This window comes from Fukomys damarensis, unplaced genomic scaffold (assembly GCF_012274545.1).
Source record: "Fukomys damarensis isolate Sample0158 unplaced genomic scaffold, DMR_v1.0_HiC HiC_scaffold_18, whole genome shotgun sequence".
Classification (NCBI taxonomy): Eukaryota; Metazoa; Chordata; class Mammalia; order Rodentia; family Bathyergidae; genus Fukomys; species Fukomys damarensis.
Window position 1 is genome coordinate 8042509 of NW_022900930.1, and position 21920 is coordinate 8064428.

The 21920-nt window shown below is 40.7% G+C and overlaps 1 protein-coding gene across 5 annotated transcripts in view; it reads left to right on the forward strand.

Moving 5' to 3' along the window:
- Fut10 (fucosyltransferase 10) overlaps positions 1–21712 on the forward strand; it is an 82514-nt gene extending 60802 nt beyond the window's left edge. For 4 of the 5 annotated variants that reach the window (XM_010604352.2, XM_033765369.1, XM_010604371.3 and 1 more), the window contains 2 exons: positions 220–1055; positions 14890–21712. In XM_010604352.2, coding sequence (XP_010602654.1) covers positions 220–1055; positions 14890–15138 — 1085 coding nt within the window. In that variant the 3' untranslated portion in view covers positions 15139–21712. Of the gene's footprint in view, positions 1–219; positions 1056–7042; positions 7181–14889 lie in introns of all 5 variants that reach the window. The other variant, XM_010604394.2, reaches the window with a different exon arrangement.
- Positions 21713–21920: the final 208 nt, after the last annotated feature.

Here is a 21920-nt window from a genome sequence, read left to right on the forward strand (position 1 = left end):
CCTTTTTTTTTTTTTTTTTTTTTTTTTTTAGTAAAATGGGGAAGGTTGCCTTCCTACTTGGTGATCCTCTGTTGGGGCAGCTTTTAGGATGAAAGGCAATGATCGGCTGCCAGCCACTTTGCACTGAGACTGATGTTTTTTATTTATAGCCTCAGACTTCTCTGTATTCTAATCTTCAATTCTTTCGGACATAACTAATACTTTATTTTCTTTTCCCAGGTACCGACTTTAACATAGATAGCTTACCTCTGCCTCGGAAAGCCCATCATGACTGGGCCCTATTCCATGAAGAGTCTCCAAAAAACAATTATAAGCTCATTCATAAGCCAGTCCTCACTTTGTTCAACTACACGGCCACATTCAGCAGGCATTCCCACTTGCCACTAACTACGCAGTACCTGGAGGGTGTAGATGCCCTGAAGTCACTCCGATATGTAGTTCCTTTGCACTCCAAAAACAACCTAAGAAAAAGACTTGCTCCGCTGGTGTATGTACAGTCAGACTGTGACCCGCCATCAGATAGGGACAGCTATGTCCGTGAGCTAATGACTTACATTGAGGTGGATTCCTATGGTGAGTGTTTACGTAACAAAGATCTTCCTCAGCAGCTGAAGAATCCAGCTTCTATGGATGCCGATGACTTTTATAGGATCATGGCCCAGTATAAGTTTATCCTTGCTTTTGAGAATGCAGTTTGTGATGACTACATCACAGAGAAGTTCTGGAGACCACTGAAACTCGGAGTAGTTCCTGTGTATTATGGGTCCCCCAGCATCATGGATTGGCTTCCAAGTAACAGAAGTGCTATTCTTGTATCAGAATTCACTCACCCCAGACAACTGGCAAATTACATTAAACAATTGGACTATGATGACAGATTGTACGAGGCCTACATAGAATGGAAGCTGAAGGGTGAGATCTCTAACCAGAGACTCCTGACAGCTCTCAGGGAGCGGAAATGGGGAGTGCAAGACATCAACCAGGACAACTACATTGATGCGTTTGAGTGTATGGTGTGCAACAAGGTGTGGGAAAACATTAGGCTACAGGAAAAGGTAAGCGAAGCGAAGTCTGGCCAAAGAGTGCTAGGCTGGCCATCTCCAAGGTCTCTGCTGTTCTGCCTGGTGTTGCCCTTCGCTGCATGACAGCTGCCTATCTCTGCTTTTCACTCTTGGCAGAGAGGTTAGGGTCCCCAAGAAGGTTGGGTACGCCATTGCTAGCTTTTGCGCTGGCCGTGAAGTTTACCAGTCGTCTCCTTTCGATTCCCCTTTCTCATTTCCTTGGTATTTGCTTATGCTGCAGGTGCTAGGAAGTGATGGTAAGGAGGATGCAGAAAGATGGGAGAAAGCTCAGAAATAAAACTTACAGGACAGAGGAGGGGGCTCAGTGGTAGTAGTACTTGCTTAGCATGCCTGAGGCCCTGGATTTGATCCCCATTGCTACACACACACACACACACACACACACACACTCACACACACTCTCACACCAATAATAAATAAATACAAGCTACGAGTTCTGCCTGTCACCCACATGGCCAGCCCTTTAACGTTCCCACCAGTACTCTGGCAAAGAAATGTGGTGGTTTTTGCCGGCCCCTTCTACTCATTCTCTACTGCCTGCCATCTAGAAACTCATTTTTATTTCATATCTACAGGTATCTCTATTCCTTTTTTGTTTTCATTTTCTCCAGGGCCTTTGCACTTAGATACATCCACAGCCCTTTTTTATTTTTAGTTTTTGAGACAGCATCCTACTGAATTGCTAAGTTGCCCAGGTTGGCCTCGAACCTGCAGTGCTCCTGTCTCAGCCTCCTGGAGTCCTGCGTCCACCCCCACTGTTGACTTGTCTCTTTCGGGCATCCCCATATGCTTATTAATAAAGGTCAAGGATTCCTTATCTGAAATGTTTGGAACCAGAAGTATTTTAGATTTTCAAGCTTTTCAAATTTTAAAATATTTTCATAGACTTTACCAGTTGAACATCCCTAATCTAAAAATCTAAATCTGAATTGCTCCTAAACCTGAAATATTTTTCTTAGTGCCTATTAATTTTATAAAATACTGAGTTCCAGTGCGTATTTAGTCACAGCCATCATCCCATTACCCTTTCTCATACATCTTCCTTTTTATGTTCTTCTTCTTGTCTAATAACTGCCTCCCTTTTACTTTCATGTCACCTTTGATAGATCGTACATATTAGGAAGAACATGTGACATTTGTCCTCCTGAGTTTGGGTTATGATGATCTCCAGTTCCATCCACTTTCTTGCAGATGACAAAATTTCATTATTCTTTACGGCTGAATAATACTCGATTGTGTGTGCACACATTCCCTATCAACCGCTTTATCTCCACCCCTCACCTGTCGGTGGGCCCCCGCGTTGGTTCCGTGTCTTGGCTGTTGTGAACTGTGCCATAATAAACACAGGTGTGCAGGTATCCCGATAGTATGCGGAGTGATCCTCTCAGACGTATACCAAGTGTGGTAAAACTGGGTCAGATGCCAGTTCGAGATCCAGTTTTTTGAGAAACCTTCTTGCCGGTTTCTATAATGGCTGTGCTAATTTACATTTTATATTTCCTCCAGTGGTGTACAGTCATCCCTCACCATATTCAGCATTTATTGTTTTGTTGTTGTTTGTATCGCCAAGGATGTTTTTAAGATTTTAAAGAATTAATTTTATTGGTACATTTTATTTTTTGGAGTCCAAAATTTTATCAATTTTCTTTTTAAAAATTAATTTTATTACACCACCTGCCTCACAAGCAAAAGGACCTGAGTTCCCCGGTACCAAAAAGAAAAAATTAATTTTATTGGTACATTTTAGATGTACGTAATAATCACAGTCATTATAGGGACTTTGTACCTGTACATGATATAGCTTTCTTTTTTCCCATTTCCATCACCTCCCTTCAGACATTCTTTCCCTCTTTATCTTCAAAAGCTTTGTTTCCATTTTTCCTTCTATTCTGTTTTTCTTTTCCCTTCTTTCCTTTCCCTTTCTCTTCTCCCTTGTTCTCCTTTCCATGTGAACATTTTTTTCCTACTTCCCATTATCTGTGAGACATTTTGGTCCTTATTTACCCTTTTGGTTTCTCACACAGGAGAAACAGTGAGATATTTAAACATGTGTGTCCAATTAATTCCTTTTGAGAATATGGTCTCAAAGTGTATCCATTTACTTAGAAATATCTTGGGTTTATCCTTTATGGCAGAGTAGTACTCCATTGTATAAAAAACCCACTGGGTAGACTACTGGTTGGGGCCTGTGCACACTTGGGATGGTATCTAGTTGTTCCTCTTGTTCAGGCCTTTATGTACCTGTTGTCTGGGAGGGCCTTTAGCTGGGGGTTGTGTTCGCCAGTTCCTGTTGTCTGAACAGACGTCTGGCTAGGGTCTCTGCTCACTTATCAATGGTATTGGGCAAGCCTCTAGCTATTGCTTATGTGCCTTTGTAGCTCTTTTCCGGGCAGGCCCTTGGCTGTTGCCGATGCTATGGGGTGGTCCTCTGGCTGAAGCTTGTGCACCTGTGTAGCTCTTTTCTGGAGGGGCTGTTGGCTGGGTGGGTGTGCCCAAGCCTTTGGGGTTGGGATGGAGCCCTGACTGGGATCTACCTGCAGCAGCACCACTCTGGACCTCACCAGCCACCATGCCTGGCTTTAGACCACGGTTTTTATCATGAGTGGTTGTTGACTTTTGTGACATGATTTTCTACATTTATCTATATGGTTTTTCTTTTTTAATTAGTTTGTTAAATAGTGAATTATGATAATGATTTTTTGTTTGTTTGTTTTTGTTCTGAGGATTGAACCCATGCTTTTGTGAATGCAAAACATGAACTCTATTCCTGAGCTATACCCCCAGTCCAACGGTGATGAGTTTTTTTTTTTTTTTTTTTTTTTTTTGGTACCAGGGATTGAACTCGGGTCCTTGTACTTGCAAGGCAGGTTGCAGAACCACTGAGCTAAATACCTAGCCCTTCGAGTTTAAGATTCTTAATCTTGTTTTCTTGGGATAAACCTCACTTGATCATAATGTATTATCCTTATTTATTTATTTATTTATTTATTTTATTTTTTGGTATTGAGGATCGAACTCGGGTCCTTGCGCTTACAAGGCAGGCGGCGGAAACACTGAGCTAAATCCCCGACCCTATCCTTATGTGTTGTTGAACATGAATTGCTAAAAATTTTAAGAATTTTTGTATTTACATTCATGAAGTATCCTGGACTGTACTTTCAGTGTCTTTGTCTAGTTTTCATATATAGTTATCCTAGGCTCAGTTGGAAGTGCTCCTTTCTCTTGTGTTTTCTGGAAGAATCTGTGTAGTATTAGTATTACTTCTTCCTTAAATATTTTGTTGAACTTACCAGTGAAGCTGTCAGAACCTGGACTTTTCTTTGTGGGAAAAGATTTTATCTCTAAATTAGAATTTTAAATAGAAGCAATTCACATTATCTGTTCTTGAGTTTTACTAGCTTGTATCTTTCAATAAATTATAAAGAAATTTAAGCTGCCCTTTCCCCTACCCTTCCCACTCGAACAAATAGAAAAAAAATTTTGTAAATAGGGAAGGGAGGAGAGGGTGAAGGGAGGGCTGGGGTTAGGGGAAAAAATGAGAACCAAGACCTGTCATGTAAAGGTACAAGATCCCAGTGATGAATGTAAATGTACTGTGTTCCTAAAAAGTACCAGTAAACTCAGTGAGAAAAAAATAAAAAAGAAATTTAAGCTGTCAAACTGATTGGCAAGTGTTATTAATATACCTTTATCATTTTAATATCTGTAGTATCTGTAGGGCATGTCTCTTGTTTTTAGTATTTTGTTTTTCTCTCTCTTTATGATGAATATGAATAGTTATATCTATTTTTTTAAATAACTACCTTTTAGTTCATTAACTTTGTTTCTTTTTTATGTTAATGATTCTGTTGCTATCTTCAGCATTTTTTTCCCATTAAGGTTACTGGTACATTTAAAGCAAACAATAGTTATATTTGTCACTGGGATCTTGTACCTTTACATGATGTATCTTGGTTCTTGTTTTTTCCCCATACCCCTGCCCCCGCTAACCCCTTTCACCCTTCCCTATATCTTCAGCATTTTGATTCTCGTTTTGAGGCTTAATTTGAGCTTCTTTTTCAAATGTCTTAGGGCAAGAAACTTGGGTCCTTGACTTTTTAAATCTTTTTGAAGTATTACTTTTCTCACCACCCAATTTGAATTGTGTTAATTTAAAAAACTGAATTAAAATTTCCATTGTCATTTCTTCTTTGACTCACAAATATTTTATTACCATTTTTAAGATTCATATCTCTGGAGATTTTCCAACTACTTTTCTGATAGTTTTTTTTCCCCTGTTAAGTTTATTTGTACATTTAAAGCTATCCAGCTGTCTGTGAAAATCTGAATAATCTGTTTTCCTTACCCATTAAACAGTTCTACAGCAAAGGCCCTTTTGGGCATGGGTCATGAACTGATTACTTCTTGATTACAATGATGGACTTGAATTTCAGCTGTGGTAATGGCCATCAGTGTGTGTTTTCTCTGTTCCTCTCCCTCCTCCAACCTTCTCTTTTCTTCTGCAGTTTTAGCAACGATCTAACTGCCTTGACCATCTCTCTCACCTTTGGAAATGCCATGAGCCTTGTGGATTGGGGAAACTTCCGGCTGGCATTACTGCTTACCTTGGCAGTTGCCTCCTCCTCACCTCTGATGGTTTAGTGCTGCGATCACATCTTTTCCCATTTTGGAGTCACTGTGATCCTAGGGTTGCCCATTTCACAGGATGCCAGTGTCTTAGTTACTTTCTTGTTTCTGAGACACAGGACCCGACACACAGTTCTAAGGAGGAAAGGTTCAGTTGCTCACAGTTTGTAGAAGTTTCAGTCCCACCTGGCTCCATGGCTGGCATCATGGCACAGAAGCGTTGCAGAGCAGGGCTGCTCTTGGTGTGGCCGCCGGAAGCAGGGAGGAAAGTCATGGGAGGAGGGAAGGAGACAGATCCTTTCAGGCTGCAGCCCTAGCGCCGCACCTCCTCCCATCCCACTTCTCCATAAGCTCATCCGTAGCTAACCCACTGACGGGTACCACGCTCCCGTTATCGAGTCACCTCTCAGAAGCCCCACCTCTCAGTGTATGGGGCTCCGCAGGGACATATAGATATAAACCATAACAACCAGTAAAACATTGTCCATTTTCTCTCAGCGATATTTTCCATACTTACGTTGCAAAGGAAGAGTGCTCTTGAACCTCTCAGGAAACCCCGTCAGGGAGTTGATCTCACCTTCCTTCCAAAATCCATCCTAACTTTTTCAGCTTCCTGAACTTTCTGATCACTTTCTTCAATATTGTGCCAACAAATCTCTGGCATCCTTACTGACAGTAGACTGTCATCATGTCCGCGATTCACAGAGCCATTCGAAAAGTCATTAGGACAAGCTTCAAGTATTCTTGCTAGAGCACTGAGCTTTATCCAGATACGTGGGACTGACTGGTTAATCCTTTGTGCCACGGAGGAGCCTACATTGTATCTCAGGACTGTTTCTTAACAGTAAAGGGTGGGAGTGAATTTATTTATTGTCTCATATCTCCTTTTGGTAAAACGTGTATCCCACTGGGATGAACTTCCCCTTACTTTTGAGTTGTACGTGTGTGCCATGGTTGCAGAAAAGAGTTCCACAATGATTTCAGTGGTTAAGTCCTAGTGCAGGAAAGGGAGTCACAAGGAAAGAGAAGAGAAGTGCCTTTGGTCAGAGTCTTGAACAGCTGGAAGAGGAGATAAAGCGAGGTTGGGAGGTTCAGTTTACTAGGACGTGTCTGCTCAAGTATGTTGCCTTGGGCACTCTACAGTGACAGTTACTTTTTTGCTTTTTTATTGCTTCTCAGAACTTAGCTTTCTCAGGTCAACTAAATCTTTTGCCATCTGTCTATTAATTTTGCAATTCCCAAAGTTTTCTGGCTGTTTTCCCCATCATTATGTTTTTTCCTTGTGAATCTCTGCTATAATGGAAAACTGATTGCTGTCGTTTTCTGGGTTTCAGGAAGGAATGAAATCTACGTGTGTGCTTATAAATAACTTTTTTTTTAATCTGGAAGACTTTTATTTATTGAGCAAATTTGTGGAAGAAATGTTTTTATTGAAGATGTACTATTTTCTGGCATTATTTTACTAGACAAAGGTAAGAATAAAAGACATAGTTCCCATCATAGGGCTTACAATTTAGATAAACATTAGTAAAAATCATAGAAGAAAACTTGGAAGCACATTGTAAAGGAAGTTTCTTCAGTGGGAGATTTGAATAGTTCCTTTAAAGATTCTGTTAGCCTCTTCCAAAGGACAGTCTAATCATTGGCAACCAGTTCTTAGCACTACTGCCATAGCGCTCAGGAATTCTAGGCGTTTTAAGTCCATTGTCCACCAAGCAAAGTACATTAGCACATCCCTTCATTTAAAAACTTTCTGGCATGATGTATACATTGGTAATAAATTGCCACATGGAGTAACAACCCTAAGTCATCCAATGGACACTTCCTGGGAGGGATTGAGTTGCTTTACATTTTCTTTCTTTGAACACACTTTAATCTACTATGTGTAAGAATTTATCCTGGGTGTTAGTTATTAAAAGGCATCCAACAGACATGCCTTGGATCAAAATTTTTATCCTTAAATGTTAAACATAAATTTTAAGGGGCTGGGGATTTAGCTCAGTGGTTCTGTTGCCTGCCTCGTAAGCACAAGGACCCAAGTTCTAACCTCAGTACCCCAAAAATAAAAAAATTTAAAAAAACAAACATAAATTTTAAAGCAATTTGCATGCTTTTTTGAAGTTAGAATATTAAAGTATGGGCAAGATTTCTAGGAAAAAATGATTCAGTATGACATGACTGTTTAGAGATTCCCTGTTTGTATTTAAATAGAACAAAGCAGACAGTTTCTTTCAAAGTTAATAGAATTTACTTTCTAACTGCAGTTGCCTGAAGTATTTTTTAGGGTTTTTTTTTTTAATTTTAGATAGGAGATATGAGGGAATAATTCTAAGTGGTAGATTGTTAATTGCCTCATGTTTTCTACATGTAAACCATCCATTTCCTCATTTTGATTTTTCTTCTCTTGCTGTCTTGCAGTGGTAGCCTAAGAATCATAGAATGTCAGAATTGAAAGTAGCTTAGAGGCTGCCAAATTCAGCATCCTTTCAGCTGCTGAAACCTAGTATTTTCGTTTGACTCTTACTTTACATCTCTGCTGAAATTCCTCACATTCATGAATATTTTCTATATTTTATCCTGTATAACTTTTTAAAAGTGTCAATGGTAGCTATTTAAAGTTCCTCCTTAGGGCCGGGGATTTAGCTCAGCGGTTCGGTGGCCTGCCTTGCAATCGCAAGGACCCAAGTTAAATCCCTGGTACCAAAAAAAATAAAAAAATAAAAAATAAAAAATAAAGTCCCTCCTTAGTACCAATGTCTGAGTCATTTCTTACTCTGTCACTACTGATTGTTTTATCTCTTGACAGTGTTCATTTATTCACTCATCTCCTCATTTGTTTGCGTCTCCTGATGTTTGAGTGATTGCTGTACACCACCTGCAGAAGCACAGAGACTAAGGACATTTGTATGTAGAAATGGGCACGTCTCTTTTTGTGTCAGGCTCTTGCTATGTGTAGTGTTGTGTCAGCCTAGTCAGGACTTAAGCTAGATTTGGGTTTTATGTTGCTGTTTTTACCTTTAGCACTCTATAGATGTCAACTTTTTCCATTACTAGAACTTATCCAGTAACTAAACACTGGGCATTTCAACATTGTTGGAATAGGACCTATTACCTGTGACTAGAGAAGGGTCTGGGGTACTAAAGCATTTTTCTCAGTATTCTGTACCCTCAGCTTTTAGCAGTTCCTGCCTTGCTGTGGTGCAGATGAAGTCTCTCGCTGTCCTTGTTCTCATGTCTCAATAAATTGCCGTTGCTTGTTACTTTATGGTAGATTCAGGTTGAAGGTATGGTGGGTGCTTTATTGTCTTGTCACACCCAGGTGTAGGGAAGCTCTGAATCCCTGTGTGTCTCAGGGGTGATGCTTTTTTAGTGGCCCAGTCTCTCCTGCCCTTAGTAGCCACCTCCTGCCTTGTATTTGTGGTTGGTTTGGATGGGGACGAGTTTTGTGGCCCTCACCAGTGGTAGGTCAGCTCTGGTATCATTGTAGGATATTAGACGCAAAGGACACTCTCGCTTTCTCCCAGCCATGAGACACACGAGTTTTGCTTCTCTCCCTCCCCTAGAAGTAATAGCTTTTTCTCTTGGATGTAAAGATAGAAAGATCCCTTCTGCCCCCGACCCAGCGGTTTAAGACTTTTCGTCTTTATGGAAGAGGGCCTGCAGAGGGTGGAGGCACTTTTTAAATCTGCAGCATAAGCTGATCACCCAATCCCCTTGCACTGCACCAACGAAGGGAACTCTTTCCAGTCTCCTGCTTTTCCCTCCTTCTTCCTTTCTCATTTAATGGATGAACTCTCCTTTTGCATCTGGGCCTCCCAGCTATTTCAAACTGATCTAGTAGTCCATACTTCACTTTCAAGAAATTGTTAAAATTTTAGTTGATTTCTTATTACTTGTTTGTACAGTGGCCTCCTCTTTCTCCTTGCTGTGGCAAAGATGAAACAGATCCTATGTCTGTCTTTCCTTCGAAGGGCTTGTTTATTGTTGGAATGCAGGTCCCTGATGGCCTCGAGCTAAGTTAAGAATTTGAGGATCACCTGGCTTTCTGTCATTGTTGGAATAGGAGCCATCTTGTCTCTGCAAGCAAAATGTTTTTGAATCATGCTTTAGAAACAACTTTTTCCTACCCAAGACCTCAGCTGGAAAGGAGTAGCAAAATTTAGTTATTTCTAGAAATGCCATAACTCTTTCATCAAACACACTTCCTTCGGGTCATACTGTGAAATATTTCTGGCAGAACCTTAGAGAGAAGAGAGTTTGTTTCATAAGATTCTTTCTCCTTTAGATGAAACTTTATCTTGCTCTGTTGAGTGGATCCTTCTCTTGAGTGGGCAGGCAAGAAAATAGAGTGTATTATTCCTGACCATCTCACGTAAACAGTTTTGCAGGGTCAGGATTGGGCAGGAAATTGAAGAGGTTCAGCAGTGAGCTGAGGGTGTTTCACATATGAACAAGTTGTCTGCTAATTTGTGCTAGAACATTTCCAGTGCTGGTAATATTTTTTAAGGTAACCTATTTTTATCTTTTGTCAGTTACGTTGTCCTTTATATCGAACCCAACTTTTTCTGTAGTAAAATCTTAGCTACCTGCTTTTGATTGTTCATTTCATTAGGATACTGTCTGACCTTTGTACCTAGCACTCAATGAAGGTGAACAGTGTCCTCTTCCCAAAAGCCCCACCTCTAACACTATGAGCAAGTACATGAACCAGTGGACACGTGAACTGCTGGGGAACATTTCATACTCAGACCCTAACACAGTCCTCTCTTCTTCAGTCTGAACTTCTCTCAGGTGTTCTGTGGACGTTTTTAAGAAAAAGTGACTGTGTCGATCTAACCACTCATACTACCCAAGTTATTTTATTTCCAAATTGGCTTTACTATGCTACTTTCTAAATTTAATATACATGAAGATTATAATAATTGTAGATCTGATGGATTAATGTTACTATCTTAACATTGAAATTTTTATTTTTAGAAAAAGATATTCATGCGCACAGATTAAAGAATCACATATTTCTACAAAGTTAGTTAACAAAAATAGCAGTCTTCCATTTTTTCCTTTCCCCTTCTCAGAAGCACCCATATTATTTAGCTATTTAATTATTTTGACATTAACTTGGTGTTTCTAAATAACATGGATACATTATATTCTTATAGTCAACATTTATGTGATTACATTGATGTAACATACTCGGATGAATTATGTATTATGCAGTATATTATGACATCCCTTTTTCTGTAAATTTTTGTTTCCTTCTATCAATAATTTCCTTTTCCCTCATTTGATTGTTTTTCCATGTGCTTGTCATTGACTCAGTCTTTGCTGATTGTTCACGTCCCCTCCGTAGATGTTGAGCTGTCAAGCACCGAGTTCATTTCCTTTCATGGAAGAGACCTCTTCCTACACCGTCTGACTACTCACATGTGCACTGGCTGCCATCTACCTGAGAACATTAACCTCAGACCATCCGTTCCTAGCACTTCAGGGATTTCCTTTCTTTTCTTCGTCTTCCGTGTTAATAGCTCCATTTTATATAGGTTTTAAAATCTATTTTCTTACTTTACCCTCTCATTTGGATGATTATACTCCCAGTAGCTTTTCGAGAAGAGGTACAAGGGAGGGTGTATGAAAACATCTTCATTCTTTTCTGACATTTAAGCTATAGTTTAGCTGAGTGTAAACTACTAAAATAACGAATTTTCTTCAAAAATTTGAAGGCAGCATTAAAAACTTGAAGGAGGTACAAAAAATTGTCAAGGCCTTTAAGAATTTTTAGTTTCAAATAATTTGTTTATGGAAGAGTTACCAAAAAAGTTCAGAGTTCTGTATACCCTTCACTTGGCTTTTCCTAATGTTAACATTTTATGTAACCATGGTACATTTGTCAACACTAAGAAACTAACAGCAGTGCACTGCTGTTAACTAACCTGTAGACTTAGTCATACTTCATCATATTTCCGTAACATCCTGTGTCTGCTCCAGGACCAAATCAAGCTCTAGGTTGTATTTAGCCGTCACGTCGCCTCTGCTCTGTGACAGGTGCTCGGTATTATCTGAGTTTTACTAACTTTTGGATGGTAGGGGTCACTATTTTATAAAATGTTTCTTACTGTGGTTTGTTCATTGTTTTCTCTGGTTGACACCTGGTTACAGATGTTAATGAAAATGTCCGTCTCCCAGGCGATGCATGGTAGCAGCCTGACAGTGCCCATAGTGACTCTGGTCCCTTGGTTACGGTGGTGTCTGCTGGGCTCCTCCAGGGTGAAGTTAACTGCTTTTCTACTAAGTTAATCACTAAGTCCACCCCACATTAAAGGAAGGGAAATCAACTTTACCTACTTGAAAGAGGACTGTCCAATAATTAGAGGGCACACATTAAAACTACCAAAGCCACCAGAGGAATTAGCAAATATTTAGAGGAGCTATTTTGAGGCTATGAAATGTCCTTTTTTTCTTTAAAGTTTTGCTACTAAAAGTAGCATTTATTAATGATCCTCACTATTGCCTTTCAACTTCTGTTATTGCTGCCTGTAAATTCCAATTCATCCTAACTTTTGATTCTGACATTGGACTTCTCTATGAGGGAGGTTATAGAATCTCTTCCTTTGGTGTTCTGAAATTTCTCAAAAATATACTCTGGCACGAGACTCTGTTCCTCATGCTGGACCTTCAGTGGTTCCTTTCTGAAACTGAGATCTTTTGGTTTGGGGACATTTTCTGAATTATATCCTTGGATGATTTTTTTCCTGCCCTCTCTCTCCTGTGGAGCTCTCAATATTTCATTTTGGACTTCCAGGACTAGTCCTGTAATGTTGGACAGATCCGGGGGTAGTTGAGTCTAGTGTTGAATGCTTTTATTCTTTTTCTTTTCTTTATTTTTCTTTTTTATTTTTTGAAGCATCTTGATGTTTAGTTCAGGCTGAACCTGAGTTTGCTATGTAGTCCATGCAGGCCTTGAGCTCATGATCCTCATGCCTCAACCTCCCTAGTGCTAGGATTATAAGGCTTTTGCTACCACCCCCAGCTTGCTTTTTCCATTTCTTGTGCTTTATGTAATATTTCTCAGCTATATCATTCAATGCTTTTGTTGGTTTTGTTCATTTCAGGTAATATTTTTTCAGTCTCTAGCTTCTCATTTTTTTATTCTCAAAATATTTTTCTGGTATCGGATTCTATTTTTCATAAATCTTTTATCTCTCTTATGAATGTTATGTTAAAGTTCTCCAAAAATTTCTTCTCCTTGCTTGTGCCTGTTTTCCATGTTGGTAACTTTTTTCAGATGTTTTATAATCTGCTTCTGTGGTAGTTGTAAGGATGCAGTAGGACACAATGGCCTTGGGCTTCATTGTAGGGTGGCCTGGCTGGGTTGCTACCCAAGATATGTGAATTATGTCCTCTTGGATATGTCACATTCCCCAGAGAAGGAACCTTCACATGTCTGCCTAGATGGTGAAGCCATAGCTGTCGAGGGAGTAGATTGCAGGAAGAGGGCAAGAAGGATGCCAAGACACGAGGATCACAAGTCTGAGCCCTGCCATAGTGACTGAGCCCCTGTCTCGAATATAAATGGGAGTGAATGTAGCTCAGTGAGAAAGCTGTGAGTTCAATCTACAGTCCTGGAGGAAAAAAAAATCAGTACAGCCTTCCTATGCTCATTGAGTATTTCTGGGTACCATTTTGCCTCCTGTTCTCCAAGTTGAAGATCTTATATTTTACTTTTCCAGAGATAAAGTGTTTTTGTTTTTGTTTTTTTGTCAAGCAAAGGAGTGGCCAGTATCTACCCATCAGGAGTAGAGAAAGCAATCTGAATATTTGACTGCTCCTTGAACAGACTTTCTGCTAATGGCTTTTAGTTTGTTGCTCTTTTCCCACTTCCAGGTGTATCTGGTATCTTATTCTTTGAGCATCTGTACTGTAAAATGGGCTGATTCTCCATCCATTCTGCTGCTGCCTTGTAATCCAATGTCTTACTATCTCCCCTTTCCATTCTCTCAATTCCTACAGGTTAATATCTTTTGAGAAAAATCTGTTTACTCTCACATTAATGGTGTTCCATGAAGGAATAAAATTAGATGTGTGTATGTTTAGTTTGCCCTTCTGAAATGTGTCTCTCTCTCTCTCTCTCTTTCTTTCTTTCTTTCTCTTTTTTTCTTTCCTTCCTCTCTCTCCCTCCCTCCCTTTTTTTTTTTTCCTTCCTTCCTTCCTTCCTTCCTTCCTTCCTTCCTTCCTTCCTTCCTTCCTTCCTTTCTCTCTTTCTCCTTTCCTCTTCTCTTAGAATATTAGTAGAGTATCAAATCTTGAACTCTAGGCCATCGTAAAGACTTGAATTTGGAATACAGAGAGCTGCTGAGTACAGCCTGCAGTGGGCCAAGGGTAGACTCAGGAGAGCTAGAGAGGAGACCAGGGAAGTAAACCAGTAGGGGCCGTGGACCAGTCTCATAGCAGCGGAGGTCCAGAAACATTTTGAAGCTGTGGTACTGTGCAGATGTCAGATATTGTTATTGTTATTGCTCAGTGGAAACATTCTAGCATAGGGGACAGTTCAGTGCAGTGGAGACACATTAAAAACAGGGATGAAAAAAAAAACAGGGATGAGATGTACAAATGACCACATGGACGGATGGAAAAACAATGCTCGGTGAAAAAGTAGCAAATGGAGTAGGATATTTAAGTCAGGAAATCAGTGCCCAGAAAATGAGAACATATTTTCTGAAAAGACATTAAAGTACCCAAAATTGTATTAAACACATTAAAAGTCTTCCTATGGAGAGGAGATTGGCATACGGGAGAAAGGAGAAATAAATAGCAACAAGCATAGCAGGAGGGAGCATGGAGCTTTAGGGTCTGGAGAGAACTAGGTTCAGCCCTAGGTAAACTAAACTCTGCTGAGGACAATGTCTATAACTCTTTGAACTCTAGTTCCCACCTGTATAGTATAAGGTAATAGCTATTTTTCTTAATTTGTTTGCCATAAGAATTGAGACAGCATATGCCGGTGCCACAGAATTGTCTCAGTATCTGGGAAATGTTTCCCCTTCAACTCTTCAGCAGAATTAGCTATGGAAGGAAGATACTTAAGGAACAGATATGCTGGGTTTTTTGCTATGTAGTGGAAACGTGGGAATTGTGCTTCCTTATCAGATATTTTAAATTCTTTTATTCCTTTCTCTCCATGCAGGGCTTACCTCCCAAAAGATGGAAGGCCGAAGTGACCCACTTGAGCTGCCCAGCACCCGCCATGTTTGCCTTCTCCTCAGCCTCTCATTGCCCTCACTGCCCTCGGGCTCCACAAGGGAACTCCTTGCGAGAGATGTGGGTAGCAAGCTTCCAACAATCCAGAAAGGAAGCCCAGGCACTGAGGTGGCTGGTTGATAGGAATCAAAATTTTTCATCTCAAGAGTTTTGGGCCCTCGTGTTCAAAGACTGATTTCAAAATGCACTAGAGTGTCATAGACTGGATGAAGGTTGTTTTCTAAGTTGCCTTAATATTTGAAAATAACAGCTATTTTGCTGACTACCATGAGGAGAAGAATTAATTGCTGCAGTTATCATAATGAGCCCCATGAAATAATAGATATGAATTATCCTTACAGGCTGTCTCTGTATTTTTTATACTAAAAAGTGAGTATTTTTGATGGACATTGGGCATCTCCAGTTTACATGTGTAGATGCACATCCTTGCTGCCTTTTATGGAAAGTCACCTAATGTACAGTGGGTGTTTTCCTTGCTGCAGTAGAACTAGAAGGTCTAGCTGTGGGTTTTTGGTAGTTTTCTCACTGTCCGCAGCGTGTTAGTGTTTGGCAAGCCCAATGTCTCAGGGCCGAGCGTGAACACCAAGTGCATTAGAACTGGGCAACGAGAGAGTCCATCTGTTTGCTTCCAGGGATGAAGTAAGAAAAGCTTATCTGTCCAGCTTACCTGCTATGTACTCTATAATAATAATAATAATGATAATGATAATAATAATAATAATACCTGACAGGTCAAAAGAATATACGGATATCTGCCTTCTCCACATTCTCAGCCACCTCTGCAGCCTGTTTTATGTTCACCTTGCCCAGAGGCCTGCTCCCATTTCTCCTCCAGAGTGGAGAGTTGTGTAGAGATGTAACTCCTCTCTATGTATTTTTGTTTTGTTTTGTTTTTGTTTGTTTTGGGAGACAGGGTCTCATTAGATAGCCTAGGCTGGCCTTGAACTTGCAGTCCTCCTGACTCAGCCTCCTGAGTGCAGGAATGGCAAACATACATCATCATAACTGCCTTCCTTGTGTATTTCGATCAGTGAAATCTTATAAATCATTCCTTATATTGATGAGTAATAATAATTGTCTGGTTGAATCTGGCCGGCTTATAGGTTTTAATCAGTGTAACAGGGGAAATGAGATGCTAATTTGTCCCTAGGGTGATGCACAGCCCATCGCGATGGGCAGCCCAAGGTGTTCACTTTGTGAGCGTTTCCTGCTTTCTGATTCTATCACAGACGAGGTTCAGCTGTCCTTTCTGGGGCATCCCCTGGAGGTCCACGAAAGACGAAGAGAACACAGGCTCGCATTTTCTTTCTGTGCAACGGAGACACTGCAGCCTGTTGCCATCTGGTGTGTCATGGCTTCCTCATTCCGTACTGAGGAGAGGCTCAAGCCACAGCGGGCACCCAGAGGACATGGCATAAGGGGAGATTTTGGAATGCTCCCATGATGCCAGCCACCCTTTCATTGCCCACTAGTGCCACTATCGTGCCTACCATGGGTAGAGTCTTCTGTACATAGCCCCTCTCTGGCCATGGCAGCCAGCGTGTGAGAAATGAGGGCCAAGCCTGAACATCCTTTAGGAGCAGGAAGGAACATGTTGCTGGGTATCTGAGACTGGGCTCCCAAGCCCAGATCTGCCCTTAACTAAATGTGATCATGGACAAGTGTCTTAACCTCTGTGGGCCTTAGCTTTGCATCTAAAGCCAAATGACTGGGGCTAGACTTTCACATCATTTCCTGTGTAATATTCTTTAATTTTCATCAAAATTTAAGAGGCTTAATATTCTAGGCTTTTTATTGCTAAGACAGTAACAAACTAACTCAGAGCAACTGGGGTATACATACTGGGTAGTATTGGGGATGAAGGAGGCTTTATTTCTCTGAAATAAAGTAGAAAAGCTTAGAAAGGGGGGTTGTTTGTTAAAGGCTGGTTTTTAAACTGTATATTAAATGAAGTGGGCTACTCTCAGCACATCAAAAGAAAGCCCACAAGATCATTTTTGCCTGTGACAAGATATCATAGTAGCTTTAGTCCTTCTGCATAAATGCCTTGAACAGATAGCCATGGTGTAGATGCAACACGTGTGTCCTACACCTCCATGTTTCCTTCTTGCAGTCTTGTTCCGTTCTCCTTTATCACGAGTTCATAGGTAAAATCCCCCCCCATGCTTTTATATCCATGAACAAATTTAGTGAAACAGAATTGTCCATTGTCTAATACAGAAGAAAAATTTTATAGGTTAGAATGGATAAGGGGTTCCATGGACTTTAAAATGGTACTCATTTCAAAGAAAGTAAAGGTGCACTGGGATTCTGAGGACCCACAGATTTGAGACGACTTTGTTTTTCTTAGCATGTGTGTTTTCTGTAGCAGGGTTTTCATAGGTAAGACGATGCCTTCTTGTCTCTGACAGCTGCTGTTAGAATTGTGTCTTCATGGTGTAGCAGGATTCTTGGTAAAGCAAATGAGAGCTATGCTTTTTGAATGCTTTAGTATATTTTGCCTGGGTCTGTCAGCCACATCATGTTATATCATATCATATCTCTCTTTGTTTTTTCACTGTCTCCGTTTTCACTGTTTTTTCACTGTCTCTAACTGTGATTAAGCCAATGACCTCCCTCACGGGGCTGTTGTGGGAAATGACTCACGGGTGTGACTGGCTTTGCACAGTGTGACATTTTGTTTCATGGTTCAGTACATTTCACTTGGATTGTTATTAAGGGTAAATTTTCAAAGTAGTGTGACAGGATAGACAGAAATCTTTACAGAGCTGTTGGAGAAAATGACTACTAATGCTAATCAAGAGCCTTCACCTCTTTACCTGAAAGACAGCTTTGACTTTTAACCATGTAACAAATCTATTATTTCAAGTCCTAAACACTGACTCTCTTATTTCTTACTGTTGAGGACTAATTTCTAGTAAGTGGAGTATCAGTTGGGCCATTCTCATTGTTGGTCACAAATTGAATGCATATAGTATGCTGTGTACTATGCAGAAATAAAAGACACAAGCAAAAATGAGTATCATTCTCTCAGTCCACATTGAAAATTACACATTGGAGAACCAGCGTAATATCTGTAGAGCATTTTATGAGTCCAAACACAGTATAGACCGGTACTTGAAATACTTAATGTTATGTGCATTTTAAAAAGTCATTAGTAAGGCATAATTCCTGCGAAAGATAACAATTCACAAGAAGAATTCAGTGGTCTTATTCTGTACAGGCTGCTAGAACAGAATACCATGAATCACATTGCTTACAAACAACAGAAACTTGTGTCTCACAGCACAGGAGGCTGGCAAGCCCAAGATCGGTGTCAGCAGTGTTGGTGTCTGGTGAAGGCTCGCTTTCTGCTTCACACATGAACATCTTGCTGAGTCTTCACACAGTGGAAGGGAAAAGGGAGCTCTCTGCCACCTCTTCTGAGGGCACTAATCCTATTCACAAGGGCCCCACCTTCGTGATCTACTTACTCTTCAAAGGCTTCAACTCCCAATGCCATGAGGATTTTAACGTATTAATTTGAGCATCAGAAGAATTCCAGTTACAGCATTCTACCCCTCAGCCTCCAAAATCCCTTTCCTTCTCACATGCAAAATATATTTATGTATCTAAACAGTTTCAAACATGTTACGCTCTTCCAGCACCAACTGGAAATTCTCAGATCCAAAGTCTCATCTAAATATCATTTAAATCAGATGTGAGTGAGTTCAAGATGTGTTTCATCTGGAGGCAAATTGCTCTTAAGCTGTGAAGCCAAGTGAGTCATGTGTATCCTAAATATTATGGTGAGATAATGTAGGATTGATATACCCATTCCAAAAGGGAGATATGGGAAAGAAGAAAACATCCTGGGTAAGTCCAAATCATAATATTTTTGGCTTTCAGTGCTCTCCCTTCCAGGACAACTACGACGGAAGCGTTCAGCCTAGCTTGGTGAGACAGTTCCATAGCAGCTCTGCATGGAAGTCCCTTCCCCAAATGCAGTTCTCCCTGGTTGTGGGTGTTGACCCCTGGTGCCGGTCCTTTGACTGCCGAGGTAGAACGACTGTGTCCTCCAGTCCTGTGTTTTCTTTGTACCACTGGAGACCACATTGCAGGGACGTCGTGGAAGATTGCTGCCTGCTCCCTCTGGAGTGGCCTGCACTGCCCCAGGGTGCCTGGTGCTGCACAGGAGTGGCTGAGGAGTGTGGGGTCCCAGTGGGTGGAAGCGGCCTTTGACGTGAGCTTGTGCCAAGTAGCATGGACCCGAGTCCACCATGGTTCAGTGGTACCCTTCTTTGAAACTGCTCAGCTCCTTCCTCCTCATTCTTGTGCTCTGGATGTGTGATGGGAGTAGCAATTCTGAAGATCTCTCAGTCACTTTCAGTCTTTCTTCCATTATTTGGAGAATAGCTCCTGGCTTCCTTTGAGATGGATGATCAATACTAGTCTCCATTTTCAGAAGGTTATTTGGACACACTCTTACTGTTCTCTTTTCTCTCTATGAGATAGGCAGAGAACTGTCCAAGTGTCTAAAATTATTTTTGTGCTTAACAATTCTGTCTTTAAGTAACTTCTTTCTTCTCACATTATAAGTAGTCAAGAGGAGCCAAAACTGCACCTTCACCACTTTGCTTAGAAATAGCTTCAGCTAAATATCCAATTTCATCACTCCTAAGTTCCACCCTCCATAAAACCCTAGAACACAAACTTGATTCAGCGAAGTTCTTTGTCACTTTATAATAGGATAATTTTCCTCCCACTTTCCAATAACATATTCTGCATTGTTACACGAGACTTCATCATATGGGCTTTAGCATTCATATTCCTAGAAATGTTCTGTTTGGGATTACTAAAGTGTTATGGTTTAGATCAAAAATGCCCCCAAAAGTCTTATATATTCAGAGGTGGGGCTTTTGAAAGGTGGTAGGATCATAGAGGTGCTGTATGCATCAGTTAACCCACTGATGAGTTCACAACTTAAGTACTAGGAGATAGGGCCTGGTTGGAGAGGTGGTCACTGAGGGTGTGACCCGGAAGGTATCTTGTCCCAGCTTCTGTCTTCTTTCTCTGCCTCCTGGCTGCTTTTTCTGCCATGCCATTCTGCCTTGGAGCCAGCCAGCCATGGACTGAATTCCCCAAAACTGTGAGCCAAAATAAATCTCTCCTTTAGGTTGCAGGTGTTTTGTATCGGCAGTGGGACAGTGACTAAGACATCAGGTGTTCTTCAAGAAAACTGAGGCTTTTCCTACAGTTCTCCTTTCTTTCTGAGCCCTCACCTGAATTACCCTTAACCATTCATGGTAACATAGGCTTTTCCTAGAATTTACCTCCAAACTTCTCCTTTGCCTGATTCTGAAGGTGTATCCACATTTTAATTTTTTTTATATAGCAGCACACAACTCCTGCTACCAGTTTCTGACAGTCCATTTGGGCTGCTATAATAGAATGCCATAGACTTGCTGAATTATAAACAACAAAAATTTATTTTTCACAGTTCTGGAAGTTGGGAAATACAAAGTCAAGTTGGTGGCACATTAGTATCCTCTGAAAACCTACTTTCTGGCTCATAAATGGCAGTCTTCATGCCGTGTGTTCCCTTGGTAGAATGGATGAGGAAAAACTGGGATTTCTTAGGACACTAATCACATTTGTGAGGACCCCACGTTCATGACCTCACCCCCCCGCAAGGCCTTACCTCCTAATGCCATCATAGTGGGTCTGAATTTCAACCTTCTAGCCTGGGGGCAGGGACACAAACACTGAATCTGGAGTGCCAGTGTAGTGTTAGTTCTCAGTGAATAATATTCATCACCCTAAGGAAGGGTGGGCCCAACTCCACAAAAGTTAAGTACATCTTTCTTGGGTTCTTCAAAATGTACAGTATGAAAATTCATGGACCACAAATAATGCTGATTAGTTTATGTCTCATAAATTTACAACCTTGATATTGTATAAAAGACATCCTTACCATTTTGGAAAGTTTTCTTTCTTTTAATTTCTGTTGTCATTGGTTGTAATATCTTTACAATGTGATTCTGTTAACATCATCTTCTGACTACAGAAATTTAAAAATACTTGAGAAACACAGGGAATAAAGAATTCTGAACTATGGCTCTAGAGTAAGAAAGACCTACCCTTAGTTATCACTCTGCTAAGTGCTATCTTCATTATCTTGCTCAAGTTCTTTGGCCTTTCTAAGCTTCATTTTCTCATCTATATCCACCGTACTACCCAATATGCGTGTGAGGAGTTAATTGATTAAACAGGTTAACATTCATACTTGGCTCAGTAAATGCTGGCTGTGGGGGAATACTGCAATCCGCAGCCATTGTTTATTTTTGAAGATCTTGTTTAAGATTTATCCAGAGAAGGGGAATGATTACTGATAGTACCAGGGGTGATACGCTTCTGTTTTTTATTAGTTTCTTGATACTTACTGAGTGCTGTGAAGTCGGCATTTTGCTAGGCGCCATAACTGATGTGAATAAGATAGGCGAGAAAAAGCACGAGGGGTTCTGGGCAAGGCTTTGTGCTTTTATGGTGTGATTAAAGCCAGAGACTAAGGAATGCATGGATGACTTCATGACGCTCCTGGCCACAGGATTTCCTAAGGAGTTTATCTGCAGTACCCAGTAGCATAATGACCACACCAAAGCGCCCTCTTTACGGTAGCTGTGCAAACATGAACAAAATCCATGCACTCATTTCTTTTTTCTTTTCTTTTTATTTTATTTTATTTATTTATGGGGGGAGACGTTCCGGGGATTGTACTTGGGACCTTGTGCTTGGGAGGCAGGCGGCGGTACCACTGAGCTAAATCTTCGACCCTCCACGCACTCATTTCTGTAAAAGCTTGATTTGAGCATATGGTTCAGACCTGAAGTCTAAGTAGGATCTTTTGCTGCCTTTCCATCTCCTAGTTCTGATTCTTGGGACTGTTTAGGGTGCTGCCCCAAGGAAAAGGAGAGAAAA